This window comes from Cololabis saira, chromosome 2 (assembly GCF_033807715.1).
Source record: "Cololabis saira isolate AMF1-May2022 chromosome 2, fColSai1.1, whole genome shotgun sequence".
Taxonomy (NCBI): domain Eukaryota; kingdom Metazoa; phylum Chordata; class Actinopteri; order Beloniformes; family Belonidae; genus Cololabis; species Cololabis saira.
Genome location: NC_084588.1, coordinates 13,818,118 through 13,837,965, shown reverse-complemented (window position 1 = coordinate 13,837,965; position 19,848 = coordinate 13,818,118). Strand labels below are relative to the sequence as shown.

Sequence of the window (19,848 nt, the reverse complement as noted above, 5' to 3'; positions counted from 1 at the left end):
TGTGTGTGTGTGTGTGTGTGTGTGTGTGTGTGTGTGTGTGTGTGTGTGTGTGTGTGTGTGTGTGTGTGTGTGTGTGTGTGTGTGTGTGTGCAAGCCCTCAGAACACAAACTCAGAGGCTGTGGATGAAGCTAATGCCAACAGTTGTGTTGCTTACATTGTATTGATGTTGAGGTGAGTTAGGTGTAGCTATGGGGTATTTCAAATTGATGATTGGAACTATTAAACCCTTAAATCGTTATATCTTTTTAAAGTAAGCAGCTTGATTTCAATGATATACCAGATTAGATGCTAACTGGCACTAATGTCAGACTGAAGTCTGTATTTTACTGAGCGGTAGTTTACAAACCCTGAACCCTCTACCTGCTTCTGATGCGTGCTCATTGAAACCAGGACACCTGCTTTTACTGTCAATAGCTTCTTGCACATTCAGAAGTGACAGGTTGCAAGCTTTACATCTATTTAACTTTGTAAAAGCTTCCACTCGCAGGATATCGTCCTCCTAGAAACACACAAAGCCAACGCGAGATGCAACCGAGCACCAACCATCTTAACTGCCAGGTTGAGTCTCATGCAGAACTAAGATTTGTTGCAGTTCCTCGACTGACGGCTAAAGGCTGGCTCCAAAAGAGAGCCTCCGTGTTAAAATGTCCAACATTAAAGCAGTATGTACAGTATGAGCAGGAAGGCCAGTACAACCCTGAGGGTTTTTTTTTTGTACCAAACCAGGAGAATTTATAAAAGCATTCCATTTATTTCTAATATGATTGATTGACAGTCAGGTCAGTCAACGTCTGGCCAGTGTCACTTCCTTATCCATAATTGTCATGCTACCACATTTGGCAACCAGTCATTTGTATAAACCCAGCGTAGGCTCAACGCAACAGTAATCTTTGATTTCACTGCAGACAACATGTTAATCAGGGGTAGGGAACCCTGGTCCTAGAGAGACACAGTCCTGCATGTTTTACATGTCTCCTTGCATCACCACACCTGATTCTAATTAACAGTCATCATCAGCTTCCAGGTCTGTACAAGTCTGTTAATGACACAGTCCTTTGTATCAGGGTGTGATGAAGCAGAGAAACATCTCAAACATGTAGGACTGCGGCTCTCTAGGACCAGGGTTGCCTATCCCTGAGTCAAGTGCTATATTCCACAGTGAATGTCAGCAAGCAGCTCTGGAGATATTTCAGCGGCAAGATTGGCTGACCTTATTCCCGGTCCATTATTTTTTTACAGTATATGGATGCAACACATGCAAACACTCGATCCAGCTGCAGGTGCTTGATGCAGCTCCACATTTTGCACACGCTGCTTCCACCTTCCGTTGTTTTTTCTTTCATCATAGATGAACGAGTGGCTCAATTTACTTGATAAATCATTTACTTCATAACAGCTTCTTAACAATATTTTGTTAATTCACTTTCCAAAATCTATGGATCTTAGTTTTCTGTCACAAAGTATTGTTACAATGTAAGTGACTGAAACCACTTTGCTTTTACTTCTGCTTTGATATGTGAATCATTCGATTTTTCCAAAATTGCAATTTTGACAGTTTCAACTTTGCATCCTCATTTAGTGCAGAAATACTAGATAAAGTAAATGGGTACTATAGTAAACAGTTTCAACGTGTATGTGTGTGGAGATCACATTGTAGAGACGTTTCAGTCTTCTTGCGTAGCATGCCACATTCAGTGTTGCCTGCAAGCACATTCTACACATTTCTGCACACACTTTCCTCCAAAAGAGGCCATGACACAAAGGCAGCTCTTGTTAGAGCGAGCAGCGCTGCCTCCCGGCCCCGTGCATGAGTGTGGAGACTCGTGAAGCCCCAGAGCCTCGTTGACACCTCTCAAGGGTCCGCTGGACTTTGAGTGGTGTTAAGCTCTGGCTGATTAAAGAAGCAATCGAACTTGGAATTACAGCTATGAGTCACACCGTCAGGCGGAAATGCTTGAAGCAGAGGAGGGCAGTTAGTCTTTTACAGAGAGATGATTTATTTTCTGCTAGTTGCCATCCTAGTGGAGTTTTAATGATCCCCCGGTTTACAGGGCTTGGATTGCTGGTGTGCTTTCACACTACACAGTGTTTTTGTTTTTTATATTCTCCATCAACAACCCCCATTTTGTGTGCATTGGACAGTGTGAGCCAGGGACACAAGCCAACCATTTTCCATCCCAGTTGTCCTGTTTCCGTCCTAGTTGCAACTCTGAGCTCCAGTGACTAAACACCTTTTGAAGAGGGAATGCAATGGTGCCACACTGTTGTATCGCCTCTTTGTCCCATCTGTGCCGCAGCTGAAAAGCTGTCTCTCACAATGAATGGGCCTCAAAAGGAGGAGAGCATGGGTGGGCAATGAATCAAAGGCTAATTTAAGGTCAGTTCAGCTCAAGTTTGGCGCTGAGTCTTGAAGGACACATGAAGAAAAGTATAAATGTTCTCCCAAACAGAGGACAAAAAAACCTTACTGAACGGTTAGCACAGAATAAACCAAATTCAAATAAAGGGGCAAAAAAAGAGTGTTTGTCATATATGCTGTCAGGGGGAAGGAAAAGTCTCTGGACATGGGGAAAATGTGTTTTCTTTGAACCCCCAACCAACTTCTACTCTTCCCTTCAGTTGTTTATGTGAAAGTATAATAGTTACAGAGTGTTCTGAAGCATCTGATTCTGTTATTGCACCAGACATAGTTGCATTTATTTTCTTTTTTTTAACCATCTCTTTTATGCTTATTTCTTAATCAATCATCCTTCTCCTTCTCCCCCTCTTGTTTGTCTTTTGTGGAGGCTGGCATGCAGCGAGTGTAAATGAAGCAGAAATCGACGGCTCTGGAGATGGTGGGTTGCGTTTTTCTGCAGCTGTGAATGATTAAGATTCATATTTTTGAAGAAATGTGTCTGGAATAATGTGATATTTCTCTCTGCAGTCTTCTCCTTCCCTGCTCTGCCTAATGAGGAGAACCTAATAGGTGTCAGTAAGCCTCTCCCCAAGCAGCTGTGGGAGGCCAAGAAGGTGAGACTCCGACTCTGGTCTGACATCATTGACACTTTCTGTAGTATTTGGCATGGGGTTACTATAAGAAAGCAGAGTATCATCTGTATAATCTGATGCTCACTGCTCTCATATCAGATTGCCACACTGACAGCAAAAATATCCCAACTGGGAGGGGTTCAGATTACACTGCAAGTGCTAGGGAATCCCTTCAGGGAACCACCAGCCGGGGAGCCCCTTCAGAAACCACATCTCTCTTTTAATCCACGTGTCGAGCAAATCTTAAACGTTCAAACTGCTAAATTCAAAAAATGCACAGGACAGTTTTGTTCAGGGATTTGGATGAACTAGGCTTCAAAGAGCAAGTCCTCCTTCTGTTGAACAACTAAAAAACACGTCCGAAAATGTAAAAGTGTGTCATTAAATTCAGGGGCTGCCTTCCACACAGCCAGTCGAAAGCTGGCGTGATGTAATAATAAACTGGATGGTTTACGGGTCAACAAAAAAGTTGCAGTCTCAAGTAATGATGCAGTTAATGTACCTTGGATGTGGAAACTAGCATATCAGTTTTAAGCCTAAACATTTGAGATAAACAAAAATAGTTTTTGCGTTAACTTGTTAGCTATTTTTTATTTTATTTTTGGGGGGGAGAAGTCTAACTTAAGATCCAGGCTGGATGATGACACCTCTTTTTCACTTATCTTGTATGACTGAGATGGACAGCCTTTGTACAAGTCTGTGTTGACGTTGGAGATATATTCTTTTATGAATCAAGGAAAAATAAAAAAGTTTCAGTTTTAAGTGTCCCCATGACAACACATTTATGCCACACATGGTTCTTTTTTCTTATTTTTTAATTCTAGGAGAGTACCTGTCTTACAGTATGAACATAAAAAATAAACTAATGGTGGAGTTTTGATGAAACTAGTTGTGACTTATGTGATCTGTAGCTTTCAAGAAAGCAAAAAGATGACACCCCTCCCCCAGAACCAGCCAGCATTGTGCCCGTTATTAGTGCACCTCATGCTGTTTCACGAGCTCTAGACACCTGAAATTCCTGCCATGACTCACTGGAGACGTGTCCCCACGCTTGTTGAACCAGTTTTTCTTGCCTGACCTTAAACAGACAAAATGGATCGGATGCAGATTTCTGCAATTATGAGTGTTGCTTACCACTAATGTCTGCAGCCCAAAAGATAAATATGCTGAGCTTCTCATCCGTGTCTCACAAACTGTCATAGCCACAAAGGCACACGTCTTAAACAAATAAACTACATGGCATGACGCAAAAGTCATGCCAGATATGTATATTTGCAACGTACTTAAATATATCCTGTGAATCTTGGAACCCTGAGGACATGTCAGGTTGTCTGATCACCGCATCGAGGATTTAGGTGACTGATATCCTCGGAAAGGCACCCCAACCAGATCATTGAGCTATCCATCAATCTATTTCCTTCAGCTCAGCAGAAATTGGGTCAGGGTGGCATTAGGCTGAGCGGGATATTAGAGTTGTCCCTCTCCCCAGCAACTCCAGAGGCATTCCCAGGACAGAGGAGAGGGAATGTATGTACTCTCTCTAGGAAGTGTAGACTGTATCCTGGGACTATATCCTATTACCTTTTATTTGCTCCCTTTTGTCATCAGTCATTCTCAAGCCCAAAATACTTGGCCTCCTTGATTTAGGGCAGCGACTCACCCACCACCCAGAGGGATCCATTTACATTTGTTCAGCCGAGAAGCAGAGGCTAGAGAGCCATTCAGATAGAGCCAATAAAACCACTTCAACTGAAAAGGCAGTGATTTGATTCAAAGATTTACAGGCCAGACTTCTTCCACACCTTTGCTGAATTTAGTAAAACTGGCTGGTTTGTATGCATAAGCAAAGGCTGCGTGGTTGTCAAACTCCCCTGACTCCGTCGTCATTTTCCTTAGGGGAGGAAAAGAGTGGTCCATCCTTCCATATTTTCTCCAGTGCAACAATGTAGGAACAGACTCTGTCAGTGGAGGTCAGCAGTTTAGATCACTCCATCGTATTCCCCATTTTTAAATTGGCAACCACCATCGTAGATATGGACATTCAGAGTCTTTGACACTCCGACTAAGTATCCAGCTGCTGAACTAACTACCTAGTAAGGTGGTCTGTCTGAATGACCCGCGAGCCCACCCCAGGATGATAGAGTGATCCTTTTTAAGTGTTTTGAGTCTGATGTAAAGCAGATGTTTCAACTTATCGTGACTGCTTGTGATGTTGAAGGTGCATTTACTTCAGTGATGACATCGTTGTTGTGAAATCAAGGAGCTGCTGGTGATGAAACATCTTTGCAATCTCCATGAATTATATGCGATATGTAGTCTTGCATGTTGTACCTCCCTTATGTTGGATAGTGTTGGTAAGATTTTGTGTCAAAAATCCTAGTGGTGGCTATTGTTCATCTAAATGGAATTTAAAAGTCTGGACAGTGGCTTTTTTTAATCTCACTGTTTTGCAAACAGGAAAATAAAGAGGATTTGTCTCTGAAAGTAATATCACTGACCTCCACTGGTGTTATGGATTAGCTTTACTGCAAGTCGCTTCTGAGGTTAAAGGGTTCCTATTCCGAGTTCGGGGAATCTGAGAGGAGTTCTGGTGGAGAGATAAGCTAACAGATACTCACAATTAGAGACACAGAGGACCACATTTTCTACATATAACAACCAAATAACTCAAACCTCCCAAATTCCATCATGTGTTGCTCACACATCAGAAGAAGGCATGTAAAACTAGCACCTGGCTGATGGTGTGGACACATATTAGCAGAGGTGATGGCCAGGTTCAAACCACCACATTTAATACAGTATACTTGTATATCACTGTATATTGTTTTATATTGCTCAATCAGTATTGCTGATATCTTGTGTAGAAGTCTGATTTCCTCAGACTCCCAGCTTATGGATGAAATGCTTGTCACGTGTCACCGAATAGTGATGTTTGTATTTCTTTTTCAGGTCCAAAATCTGGCATCACGGCCTAAATCATGTGAAGTGCCTGGAATCAAGTAAGTCGCTGGACATGAACTCTTCTGATCATCAAGCGATGCTGCGTTTGTGCAGCGAATGATGGACCTGAAGCTACTTATGGATTTATGCTGCTGTTTAGTGTCTTATAATTCTAATCTTATTAGTCTTAAAATTGGCTCCACAAGCAGCTTGAAAACTGCAAACTGTAAAAGAATTTCAAGTGATTTTAGCACAGAGCCTAGTTGACTGGTCTCACGAGTGATGTTTACAGCGATCTGAGCATTTAACACAAAAAAGTGAAGCAAAATATTTTGCTCACCTGTCCTTACTTTGCGACGTAACATAAATCTTTCGGACATTCACATCTTTCCTGCAGCATATTCCCGTCTCCGGAGCAGAACCCCGGTTTGTCCCACTACCAGGGTTCATTGAGTACCGGAGGCTCGCTCCCCGACCTCAGCAACCTGCAGTTCCCGTCCCCGCTCTCCACCCCGCTGGACCCCGAAGACAACGGAGGGTACCCCAACATCAGCGGAGGCAGCAGCACCGGAAACCTGCCCGCTGCCATGATGCACCTGGGCATCGGCAGCTCACAAGGTAGGGGGAGGAATCAGAGCTGAGCTCCTTTCAAAGGAGGCTTTTCATCATTGATTATAAGTTGTAGGGCTGGGCTATATGGACCAAAAGTCATATATCTATATTTTCTAGCTGAATGGCGATACTCGATGGATATCGATATTTTTTCTGTGCCATAATTGGGGTTTCCCCCAAAGCATTATAGCATAGCATCTCTGTTAGCTTCATTTTTTTCTGAGGCAAACCCTTAAAAAAACAGTCAGTTTTAATACAAAGCCTCGTGCCAAATGTCACACAGGTTCCTTTATTAACAACAATCAAAATGTATAAAACAAATTAAATAAAAATAAACTGCCTGCATATATAGAATATTAATGCTTCTTGAATAAAATAAAACAAATATCCCTTTCCTGCATAACAATTAAATTAAAATACACTGTGCAATTAATACAATGTAGACAGTACCAGGCAGACTTTTCCACTGAGGTTGACAGTTGTGCAAATAACAAAACATTTGTGCAAATCTCAAATAAAACATTCAAGTCAATTTGTCACAAAATAAGCTATATCAAAATCATTAAAAAAAAAGCTATATCGATATAAACGATATTGTCTCGTACCATACCGCGTTTGAAAATATATCGATATATATTAAAATCTCGATATATCGCTCAGCCCTAATAAGTCGGGGCATTAATTATTAGTTAGTGACTTGCGATTGACCTATTATTTCATACAAGAAACTTTTGTAAAAGTTTTACAGGTCTGTAAAGAGAAGGCATCACTATACATACAAGTAAAAATACAATAACTGAAATATGTCATACTAGTTGATGAGGTTGTACTCAATTGAATATTTTTTTTTTTTCTAAAGAAATAGCAGTTGTATCTCATCTACTGGCCTATAACTAAGACAACTAAACATTGATGGCGGTCCAAGTTCACAATCACCACCAGTTTCCTCTTCATTTAAGTAGGGTCAAAGCTGACGCCAGGTCAGGTCACTGTTGCCGTTATCTGTGTGAGAAATCATAAACATTACTGCAAAAGACCTGAAGTGAGAACATGCAGGAAAATGTGGGCTGATGAGAAATAACGGCGCTAGACACAGACTTGTTGTGTTCTGGGCTTTTCCAGGATGTTTCCTGCAGCTCTAACCAGACAAGTTCAGACTACACGTGCACGCATGCTGCTGCTTCGACGTCTCTGCACATTGTATCTAGTTGCCTTTCCTTTTTTGCATGAGCGGCGTTATCCTTGAAAGTGCTATCACATGTTTTTTGATGAGTTTCTATTTTTAAACTGTTTTTCTGACTGTTTTGCAAAGCAGCAAAACGTATGTCCGCGTATTCTCATCTGTCTGTTGTTGAAAGTTTCTGGAACCTGCTCCAGATTTGAGCATGTGCTCCTTCTCATTGTCAAGACTGAAACTGCACCTTTATCTGTGGAGATTCAGTCTGTTTTGTCTTTAAGCGTCTGAAAACACGTTTCAGCTTTAGTCTTGAATGTGGGAGCCGCTGCAGTGTTGAGCGCTGGTTCCAGCTTCCTCTGCCAGCTGAGCATGCATTATTGATAACTTGCTGAAGGATCTCTCTGTCCCAGACTCCCTCACTCCGAACTCTGCTGCCTGATCTGATCACACCCACTGCTGCTCCCTTTCACTCGTTCCTCGTTGGAAGTGTGGTCGGGCTTGCATGTCGGACACAGTTCAGCTTGGCTGAGCACCAAAGTGACAGAGGAATTCTGACCCTCTTTTGGCTCTCTACAATCGCCTCTTTTCTTTTCCCTCATTTCCCTTCACCCCGCTTGCCACGTTTCTCCCCCTCCCCAGTCACACAATAAAGTCTAGTGTTTCTCATCAGCGACTGGATAACACACTGGAAAATCAAGTACACACACATATTGTCCTCCTTTACACCCAAATGAATTTGAAGCTTGTCTTACGAAGTGGTTCATGTGTTGTTGGCTTTATTGTCCCGCAGGTCTCTCCTCCTCCCTGAGCAATCCCTCCATTCAGGCGTCCCTCAACAACTGCCAGCTGCAGTCGTCTCTCAGCAATCCCTCCATCAACGCATCCCTGCGTCTGTCCAGCAACTCGCCCCGGCGGCGGCCGGCTCCCATCAGCCCCCTCACCTTGTCTCCAGGAGCAGAGCAGCGCAGGGGTCTGGCCAAGCAGCTGTCCCCCACCATGTCCCCCTCGCTGTCCCCCATCACACAGGTACACGGAAATCACTGCATGTTACATTGAGGAAAGGCTCCTACAATTGTAAAAAAAATACATTATAGTAGTTGTTTGTAGGGCTGCAACTAACGACTATTTTAATAGTCGACTAGTCACAGACTATTGAAACGATTAGTCGACTAATCGGATAATTAGTCTTTTTTTTTTTTAATTTAGTATTAGGTTGCTTTAATTATGTGGCAAATGATAATAAACACAAGAAAGATGGGTACTTAAATGAAAAATAGATATTTTATTCAACTTTGCCACTGTTCATACAAAAAGTAAATAAAATGTCCTATCTAAAACCAAGGACAGGCACAGTGATCAGTCAGTAGTATAGATATAAATCCATAAATAAATAAACCTCTGTCCATTATTTTTCATTTTTTAAGGAAAGGCAATTCTGTTATATAAAAAATAAAGCTAAGCTAAGTTAAAGCTCTCTTTTAAAGCCAAAATACGCTTAATATCTTACCAAGGCGAGTCCGTTTTGTTCAACTGACCGACGTGCTTTCTCTTCAAATGCTCGTGCATTACCGACGTGCTCCCGTGATAAGCAAGGTCTGCTTTTCAAACCTTGCAAGTTATCTTTTTATTCGCCGTATTCAGTCTAAAATGCTCCCAAACTTTTGAAGTTTTGTTACCCCCAGCTGCTGTACAGGACGCCGTCATTTTTGTTTAACCGCTACCCGCTCGGCTGAGACTCAGGGATGTATTGAAGTGAGGCGCCTCACTCCATTGGAAAAACACGTCTGTCGACAATGGAATTCATTGTCGACAATTTTGATTATCGATTTTTGTCGACAACGTCAACGAACCCTTGCAGCCCTAGTTGTTTGGCCATCAGAGCAAAGCAGATTTAAATCTTCAGTAAACTTGTAGGAAGTCTGTGGTGACTCCTGCTGGCTCTCTTTGTTCTGTGAAGGGAGTTGCTTTGGACACCAGCAACATGCCTCGGGAACCACCGCCACCCTATCCACTCTACCAGCAACCCCAGCATGCAGTGGATCAGGGCAGACAACGCCAGCAGCCGCACCTTCAGCAGCAGCAGCAGCCGCTGTCGCAGCAGCAGCAGCATCAGCAGCATCCGCAACATCAGCAGCTACAGCAGCATCAGCAGCATCAGCAACAACATCAGCAGCAGCAACATCAGCAACATCAGCAGCAGCATCAACAACATCAGCAACATCAGCAGCAACAACATCAGCAGCAGCATCCGCAGCAACATCACCAACATCAGCAGCAGCAGCAGCAGCCTGTGTCACCTCTTCAGAACATCCCACTGGACTTTAACGCAGGCCAAGTAAGTGCTGTAAACAGTCTTTATCGCCAAGGTGTGAGTGCACGGACCTACTTGTCATATTATACGCTATGTGCTTATGGACATCTGTCTATTAGGGGTGTAACGATACACTAATCTCACGATACGGTACGATACACGATATTGAGGTCACGATAACGATACAATACAATATTATAGCAGTATTTTTTTAACAACCTTGAATGAGGAACATATGACTGGAAAAAAGGGTCTTTTATTTGAAAGACACAAAATACAAAACAATACTGTGCGTTTGCCCTATTGTTACAGTTTGTAATGCTTTATAACTGTTTAAGTTTTAAAGAGAAAGCCAGGCCGACCATTTTCCACAAACTGAACTAAAAGTAAATGTCAGGTTTGCATTATGCATCTTCAGTTTCATACAAGTACAAATATTTTGCCACAAACTGAATAGTTTCTCTCATGTATGATTTGACTTTTTTCCTTTCCAGAAATTTAACAACTAAAATTAAATAAATAGATAAAAGTAAATAAATACATAAAATTTTACATCATAAAAAAGATTGATTCATGCTCACCTACACTGTTGAGCAGACATTAAAGTACACTCGAACTCGGAAGAAGTTGTCCCCGTGTTTATCCTACTAAAAAGGTTTAATTTAATAAGGTAAGGCTTAACTCCACACCAGCCTTAAATAAGTAAAGGTTCAGAGCTCAAAACGATATCGCAAAACGATACTACTTTCTTCTGAGCGGAGTAAGATTTTGGTCCGCGGGTCGAGGCGCGGTCGCCACGCGCGTTACTAGTAAACACAATAGCTTAATATTAATAACCCAATATCGCGATACACTTTGTCACCTCCACGACACGTTTCGTGACGTTTTTGTATCGCAAAATTTCGTGGCACGATATATTGTTACACCCCTACTGTCTATCAGCATTTGATTTATATGAGTTGGTAGGTATTTATTTATATTTTTTTTGTGTCTGTGTGGGAGAGTAGTAAGGGATAATCTACAGCCTTAATTATATAAAGTTCCAACAGATGGCCTGTAATACCTGTGCGTCATTTAACCAAGTAAGTGTCTCGTTCGGATAATTTAATTTGTAAAATTACACACATTTTTGCATTTCAGGTTTAAAACTGTCACATTCCAATAAAGTTGGAATGCTAAAACTTTCACCTCTTTGTAATGTTAATATTTTCGCTTATAACATCTGGAAGGTGCTGCAGCATTGAGGATGCCAAGTAATGAAGTGTTTCATGTAGTTTTCCCTTCATCCCTCCTATAAACATGTATGTGTGGGTGCAACCATATGGGGTCATCCTGCACATCCAGTCATGAGCAGTTCAGCACTGCCAGCCATCCGGCTGCCGTCCCCTCCCCTCCCTCCGCCGTGCCTCTAATGTGTACAGAATGTGGTTTTACATCATCGTGTTCAATTTTTTTGTTTCTCAAAAAAAGACTTAAAAACCGGACTCCCACAGCATGTCTGTCAGCTGTGTTGATGGTCCAGCCCACATGGCTCAATATCACTAATGGACTAGTTTAAATGCAGCATTTGGCCCCGAGGCATTTGTGAATGGAGCTCCATATTGTAGTGTTTGACAAAGGTTTCCCACAGTAATGCTTCACCCATGTGGGTATATGAGCTAGAGGCGGTTCTTGATGCAGTTCCAGCAGATCGCAGCTGTCCGTCGCAGCCTTGGCCCACCATTTACTGAACTCCCTCCAGATTCCTTGAGTTGTTTATTATTATGTTCAGCAGAAGAAGAAATATGCAAATCCCTTCCAATCTTTCCTTATCAACATGATTTCATATATTTCAGTGATTTTTGTTAAGCATTTGTTGACAAAAGTGTAGACCATCTGCATGCTGCATCTTTGCTCCTCAAAGACTCAGCCTCTCATTTGTTTTCTTCATCTCCATACTTGCGTTAAACTGCACTCCAACTTCCTTCAGGGTTTTTACTTTCTGCACAGAAACAAATGTCTACTTAAGTGTGAGAGTGTCTTTTCTTCTAAATCCTACGTACATCCGTGTGTTGTCCCAGCTTATTCTGATTTGGTTTGTTTGTTTTGTTAGGAATTCATATTAGCTGAAACTTAATTAAAATCATCTACAATGCCCTAAAGAAATGTGATTTACATTTTAACAGTCAGTGGCTTGAGACAAGTGGGATGATGTGTAAAAGTGTTTAATATATACCTACAGCTCTTGTTTCTGTATTTACCGGTCTCCGTCTTGGGAACCTTGAGCTTTGCACGCTTTAGATGTCCCCGTCTCCATTACACGTCATTCAAATGAATGGGTCATTATCAGGCTTCTGATCCAGCTCCATGAGTAACTGGTCCATTCTTTTAAATCAGGAGAACATCTAAAACGAGCAGCACAGGGTCTCTGGACCAGGGCTGGACAACACCGGCTCACAGCATCAGTACATTATAGTCCACGCGTCCTGCATGTTTCAGGTGCGTCCCAGCGCTAACACACCTGACTGTAATTAACGGCCATCAAGGTCTGCACAAGTCTGCTAATGACACAGCTATTTGGATCAGGGTGTGCTGAAGCTGGGAGACATTTAAAACATGCAGGACACCGGCCCTCGGAGGACCACAACTGAAGACCCCTGGAACATTGTCTCTGCATTTATGACATTATGAAGCTTTTCTCTTCCCTCTCAGCACAACAGCATGGCAGCGCTCTACAGTGACCCCTTCATGGAGCAGCAGTTCTCAAACCGCCAGAACAAGACCCTCACTTATCAGGTGCGGGATTGGACACATGCAGATATAATGTACACTTGTGAAACATTGTATAAGGATGCATTTGAAGCAGAAGAGAATTACAAAGAGACATCTCGGTTAGCTTTATTAGTTTGCAAAATGTTACAAGGAGACAGAGCTTTTGGCTTGTAACGTCACATCCGTGACGCTCAGTAGAGCAGAACATATGGCTGGAAAATGTACACTTGTTTTTACTGTAGATATTGTGAAATAAACATCTAATGGATGAATTGTGATTCTTAAAACTAAAAAGCTTTGACGGGGTTTATAAATAGATCTTTATGAAAGCAGGTATGAAAGTTGTAAATGTTTTTCTGAAAAGAAAACAGGAGCAGATGTTCTGTTCGTACCTGAAGTCCTCAGCAGGATGTCTGTAAATGTCACCTGTGGATTTTCACATCTTTAGTTAAGTTTTAGTTCTTATAAGGTTGTACTGTTACTCCGTGTTACCAGAACACACGGTGAAAGAAACAGACACAGCGACCGTGGCGCCACTTCAGCTCACTGATTCAGTTGTTTTTTTCTCTCGATTGCCATTTTCTCTCCACCATCTGCCGGCTAGTTGGATCAGTTCAGCCTGTTGGAAAACGCGATGAGCTCCACAGCAGGGGGGTCCTGCTTCGATCCTTCATCCTCCTCGCTCTACTACTCCCAGGCAGCTCTGTCAGGCCTGGGCGGCAGCCACGGCAGCCTGCAGGACCCCATGCACATGAGGGCCAACATGCTGTACTCAAACTGCAGCGGAGGATTGCCCAACATCATCCTCACCGGTGAGTGTGAAGGAGCCACTCTGCTCTACTCTGCAGAGGCGCTTTTTCTCTGAATCAATAGGAAAGTAAACGAACTGAAGGAAGCCCCCCCCCCCTTCATCTTTATCGTTAGATGAGGCTTTAAAAGAAAAGGCTTGTGCCAAGATAAAGCTTCTAATCTTAACGTCCTTACATTTGCACTAAAGCCACATGATCAACATCATTTTCACACCCATTCAGACAACCGTCATGTGATCGTTCCCTCTCGTCGGGGCGTCTAAGTGAGCTCAAAGCATTTCCTGTCAAATCTCCCTGCTGGGGTCACGCTTTTGGTTTTTGAATTTATCACCACTTAGGAAATCGTTAAAACACATTTACCATTATTGTAATTTTTCAGTCTTGCGTCGCATGTTACGCTTTTAACATTTATTTTAAACTTTCTTCAAGAAGCGGTCTTTCATGTCATCTGCAGAAGGCATATTTATTAACTGTATGTTTATTAACAGATGTTTATCCTGATTGAGGGGTCAGATACTTTTAAAACGGCTGTTTTGTTATTCTCCTGGCCTGTCAGTCCATCTCCTAAAACATGTTGGACAGATTTAGGTAGTTGAGTTTTCTTGTTATTGTACATCAGCCAGAGGCGTGAACGTCTCCGCTTGTTTGTGAAAATGTCCACATTTTCAGTACAAATTAATTTTAGTTGATGCAAAGAAGTTGGATAATCATAAACCGTGTCTGAAGGAAGAAACGCAGCTGCTCACTGGTTTTCTAGTCACTTCCACCAGTGAGACGTACTGTTCTCCTGCCGTAGTCGTCACGGCAACCAAAGCTGGCTCAAGTGTAGTCGTGTGGATGTTTGTGATTTGTAACATTTAATTGTAATGTTTAGAGAAATGGCTTCAGACAGACTATTATTGTATGGTAGTCATTTACATTTGACTGGACAAAAAGTGGGAAATGATGTAAAACGTGTTACAATCAGGTTTCCATGACGACAGGCAACATCGTGAACATTTACTAAAGTTTCTACAAAGACCTCGGAGGAATACGCTGTATGGACAAAAGTAGTGGGTTGCTTGATCAGAAGATTTGGGAGTGTTTGTGTAAGAACGTGTCCATTTATTCTATCAGAGGTCAGCCACTGTTGTTGGACAAGAAGGTCTGGCTCACAATCTGCATTTCAGTTCATCCCCAAGTAGCTGGATGGGGTTGAGGTCAGGACTCTGGGGAACTGTCGAGTTCTTCCACCCTGAGCTCATCTTCACCGGCCTTTAGTTGTTGTTTGGAGTGGAGCACAGTCATGATGGAGGAGGGGAGGCTTCCCCAGACGGCTGCCACAAATGTCTTGCTATCCTGAAGCATTAAGATTGTCACTGGAGATAAGACCCATACCAATGTCCCTCCGACTCCAAACATCACCAAACTTCACAGTCGGAACCATGAAGTCATGCAGGTACCGTTCTCCCAGTCACCCATCTGACTTCTGAGCAGAGAAGCAGGAGTTTCCACTGCTCCACAGCCCAGCATTGTTGGGCTTTCCTCCTCTCCATCCAACACTTAGCACTGGCCTTGTTAATGTGGCTCTTTCACACGGCTGCTTGCCGTGGAAACCGACTCCACGAAGCTCCCGCTGCACATTTTTGAGCTTGTATTAATGTCAGCAGATGTTCAGTACTCCTCATCTATGGAAGCAGCAGATGCTTATATGCACGGTGCTCTTTAGTAGTCGTTGATCCTGCGCTGGGGCATTTTGGGGTCTACTTTTTTGTTGCTTTTGTCTCCAAATACTTCGACTTTCTAATAAAATCCCTCACAGTTGGCTGTGGAATGTCCAGCATTTCTGTCTCTATATTTAAGCTTTAAGATCTCATGAGAACTCCAAACAAAAGAGATGACATTCCCTACCTCACACCTTCTAGTGAGCTTACCTTTGCATGAAAATTGAGATGGAGCTGAAAAATAAGTTTTTGCCACAGTAACTGATTCGTAGCCTTGCCAACCGTCCTCATTCTTTGTTTGATACCAGCAAATTCTGATTCCTCTTGATTCACCCTCGACTTCCAGAGTTGAATAGGCGTGCAACCACACGAAGCATGTGACGTAGGCAGAACGACAGCCAGACTAATATCCCAAAAAGACGTCCAAAATGCAGCGGACCAGGAACCCCGGGGAAAGACTGTTTAAGTTTGGCACTAAGAACTTGTTGCTCAAAGGTGGTTTTGCACTTTTGCAGCCATCTGGGTTGTTTGGTCTAGTGACTCTTGCCCGGAGGTTCCAGCTCATAGTAACGCTTCATGATTAAGACAAACTAGACGTACGGATGAGCAGCAGCAGTAGTCTTGGCCCGAGGAGCAGATTTGATTTGTGTTTCCACTGAAGATATTTGCGGCTCTTTACAGTAAAATCATTCACCATTGAACATGTGCTCATGCTGCAGCTCTTCACTGAGAACAAAGACTTGTTTGAGTGTGTTACATGTAGGGTTTATTTGTGAGCTTTAAAGAGGGAATATCTTCAGAGCAGCTTGTTTTCATGTGAGGTTATTGATGTTTCTCTCGGGTGCTGATAGCTGGGGTCTAATCAGGGTTTAGGTGTGAGCACCACAGACTGAGGAGAACATCAGATGTCATGACTAATGATGAGTTTTAGTGTCAACTACGGCAGGAAGGTAACAACATTCACCCACCATCCTCTGTTTCTCCCCCAGACGACTCCAACCCAAGTCTGTCGAAGGACATCACCAGCGCGCTCTCCACGGTGCCCGAATGTTTTGACTCGGAAGGAGGTTTCCCGTTGGAGGACGAGCTGCGCATCGAGCCCCTCAGCTTGGACGGTTTGAGCATGCTCAGTGATCCTGACATGGTGCTGCCAGACCCGTCGGTGGAGGACAGTTTTCGCAGCGACAGACTCTGAACGTCCAGAGCGTTGCACCTTTCAAGAAAAGCAAACACACATGGATTTGCAGCGTATAGTGTACAAATCTGAATATGCATGCCGTCGATCCCTATAAGGCCACTCAGCATGCGTCCACCGCCACTAAGATTCATTAATGTGAAAGACTTGAGCAGCATGCACGTACTCATCCGCACCTTTTTTTTTTAAAAAAAAGGGGACTCGTGAACAGACACTGTTTACACCTGCTTGGCACAAAGGTACCCTAACGCACGCCTGAGCTCATGTTAATCAGACGCTATTGAAACGGTGCAGCCGGGAGTTCAGGACCTGCTCTGAGCTCTGACGCAGCTCCGAGTCTCTGCAGCTCCTCCGGACTGAGAGAAATGAGCGAGGCGCTTCAGAGAGGAGCCCAGGTCCCCCTGCTTCTCCCTCACAAACCACCGCTTCCCTTTCCCCAGAAGCCATGGCAACACCATAACCATGGTTACACACCATAGCAACCCCATCGCCGTGCTGAAGAGCCGCAGAAAAGCCAGCACACGATCTCCAGCTCTAATGAAGTGAGTGAAGCCCAGAGGTGTCGTTGCAGTTACTTCTCCACGCCGGGGCAGCGGCGTGATGAAACCCGCGCTCTGGAACAGTCATGGTTGAGATCAAGACCAGCCGGATTTCAGATCTTCTTTTCAAATGTTCTAATTTGCGAATGGTGTCAGATTATTTTTAAAGTGTTTGCCACAGATTTAATATATATAAGTCTATATATTCATATACGCACCTCAAATTTCAATCTGATTTGTGTTTTTTCAAATGAGACAAAAAGGGCAAACTGTTTACAAAGATGGTATTTTAATAAGTAAATATTACAAATATTTTTGGATTTCTAATTGAGAAATACAACTCTAAGATGCATTGAGTAAATGCAGTATTTTTCCTTCGTAATTGGTTGAATATCCTGTTTTCTGTCTGGCAGAACTCACACAGCACTGGGACAATTAAATTTAGACATCTTTTTTCTTTTTTTTTTACGTTGTTTGAAGAAAATACTTAAATGTATGTTTGTTGCATATGATACATCTGACGTTTTGTACTGACGTGTAAAGGCGCTTGTACTGTACTGAACTTGTAAGGGCATGCACTGTGCTACTGTGGATCGATTATATCGTGTGTTTGCGTCTGGCTGTGTGTCCTTCGGCTGCAGGAGTTTAGTAAACCATCACTCTCTCTCTCACACACACACACACACCCCAGCAGCCGGTCTGAGTCATTCAGAGAGCAGGTAGTGACCGCGTGGACAACATGTAACATTGCACTTAACCTCTTTTGCACTAATTGGTTCACATTGTGTAGACTGATATTCTCACACCTGAGGAAGGTTTTTACCTGATGCTCCAAAGAAGTTGAAAGAAGCCTCTGATAAGAAAGTTTCACCTTTTCCACCCACAAGCAGCAGGTATCCGGTTTCCGATTGATGTGAGAGAACTGGTGACGCTTTGTTTTCGGGGCTTTGACCATATGATCCTGTGATGGTATGTTTTTGTGAAGAGCCCGTATCTGCAGCCGGTTATGTAACGGCTCGTCCTCGTCGGGCATCCGGCGCCCCCTTGTGCCACTTTTGATAATCTTGAAAGAGCTATTTTTACCTATGCAACATTTTCAGAGTGAAACCTGTTGAACAGGTGCCACTTGCACTTTATGCAGCGTAAATGTTTTAGTTTTGACCTACACGATGTGAGGGATCAAATTGACTAGAAATCACAATATTACATGTGTCCACTGGCCACTCTGTGTTGACTCTGCATCTGATTGATCAACAGAGAGAGCAAAAGAGTTCGTAGTGAGTGATCCGAAGGAAGTTGTGCAATGTTTTTTGCACTGTTTTTTCTAATTTCTTTTAGTCAGGTGGTGTCACTGCATAGACCAACGTTTCCTAATCCAGGTCCTCAGAACCCACCGTCCTGCAAGTTTTAGATGTTTCCCTACAGCAGTATGTCTCAAATGAGTGGACTTGTGCAGCCCCTTGTGACAGCTGGATGAGGTGATGTGTTGATTTAACGCAGGAGATTATCTGAAGGATGCAGGGCTGTGGATCCCAAGGACCTGGACCGGAGACTCTAGCATCTACTGAGTCCTTCCTGCATCACAGATTCAGCGTCATTCTTGTCAAATTTAAGAGGGATTCTGGGGTTGTGAGGTTTTTTTAAGGGTTTATGTTTAATTACAGTTATTATTTTACATCTCATTATCTCTTTCATACAGCAGGTGAGTGATGAAGCCACACAGCAGTGTAAATTTTGCAGTTTATAAGGGTTTCTTGTTCCTTTTCGTCCCTCTGTCGCAGCCTGTTTCCTGCCGTCTAAACGCCTGCCTTCTGCTGCCTTACTTTGTTGTTTTTTTTTCATATTCCAGCAGTTACCTGCATCAGCTGATAGTCACTTCCCTTTAGCTGCCCGTGGTTTTTCTGTCACTTAGACTCACTGTCCCTTTTTTTTTGTCTTTTTTTTTTTTTTTAGTAGCATATTAAAGTGTACAGTTCTGTTATTTAAAGAATGTTTATGTCCACTAGTGTTACTTTTTTGTAATGCCATTTGAGTTTATTTTCCCTCAAGAAAAAAATATTGGTTTGTAACGTATGTTATAGTGCTTATCTTTCTGATTTAATATAAACAATAAAAGTCTATACTCTGTATTATGTCTGAAAGATCAGTTGGGTCCAAACGTCGAGGGCTGCAGTGACGTTTTCCACCGGTGGAGGGCAGTGGCGCGCTTCACTGACTCACTGGTCACTGTAAACGCTCACTGTTTAAACCCTTAAAATGACTTCTGACAAACTGCAACAAAACAAGGCTTTTTTTTTTATGGATTTAGTTTCTACTTTGTTCTCAAAGAAAAATCGGAACATGGGTTTTAGAACAGACTTGTTTCAGTACATCCCTGAACTGAATCATCCGTCTTAATGAGGTTTTTCTTTATTTTAGTATATTCACTTTTTAGTTTTTGTTGAGAATGACCTTGTCTTGAGTAAAACCTCACTGACCCAGCAGCGCTGATTTGAGCTGAAGGAGCGTTTGTTGTCTTGCATGTGTGTCCTGTCAGGTAAAATTGATGGCAGTCACACTTCTTTTCTTTTCTTCCAAATTGAAGTCAGATGGGTATAATTTGATGATAGATTCCCTCTGCCTCCCAGCCTTCAAAGGCATCAAGAAGAAGAAAAAAAATCCCACCTTCCTGCTGAGAAAGCATAAATTCAGAATTTTGACTGAAATTTCAATCTGGAGTCGTCGTTCTGATTTGGTCAAAGACGTGAAGCGGTTGATGTCAGTTCCCCACCTTCCCCAGA

At 42.7% G+C, this 19,848-nt stretch overlaps 1 protein-coding gene across 4 annotated transcripts in view; it reads left to right on the top strand.

Annotated features, from left to right (window-relative positions):
* Positions 1 to 19,213, top strand: part of crtc3 (CREB regulated transcription coactivator 3) — a 48,827-nt gene extending 29,614 nt beyond the window's left edge. For 2 of the 4 annotated variants that reach the window (XM_061738526.1, XM_061738507.1), the window contains 9 exons: positions 2,800 to 2,838; positions 2,928 to 3,013; positions 5,981 to 6,030; positions 6,369 to 6,589; positions 8,551 to 8,786; positions 9,718 to 10,095; positions 12,763 to 12,846; positions 13,427 to 13,634; positions 16,324 to 19,213. In XM_061738526.1, the coding sequence (XP_061594510.1) occupies positions 2,800 to 2,838; positions 2,928 to 3,013; positions 5,981 to 6,030; positions 6,369 to 6,589; positions 8,551 to 8,786; positions 9,718 to 10,095; positions 12,763 to 12,846; positions 13,427 to 13,634; positions 16,324 to 16,529 (1,508 nt within the window). In that variant the 3' untranslated portion in view covers positions 16,530 to 19,213. Of the gene's footprint in view, positions 1 to 2,787; positions 2,839 to 2,927; positions 3,014 to 5,980; positions 6,031 to 6,368; positions 6,590 to 8,550; positions 8,787 to 9,717; positions 10,096 to 12,762; positions 12,847 to 13,426; positions 13,635 to 16,323 lie in introns of all 4 variants that reach the window. The other 2 variants (XM_061738518.1, XM_061738497.1) reach the window with 1 other exon arrangement.
* The last annotated feature ends 635 nt before the right edge of the window (positions 19,214 to 19,848 follow it).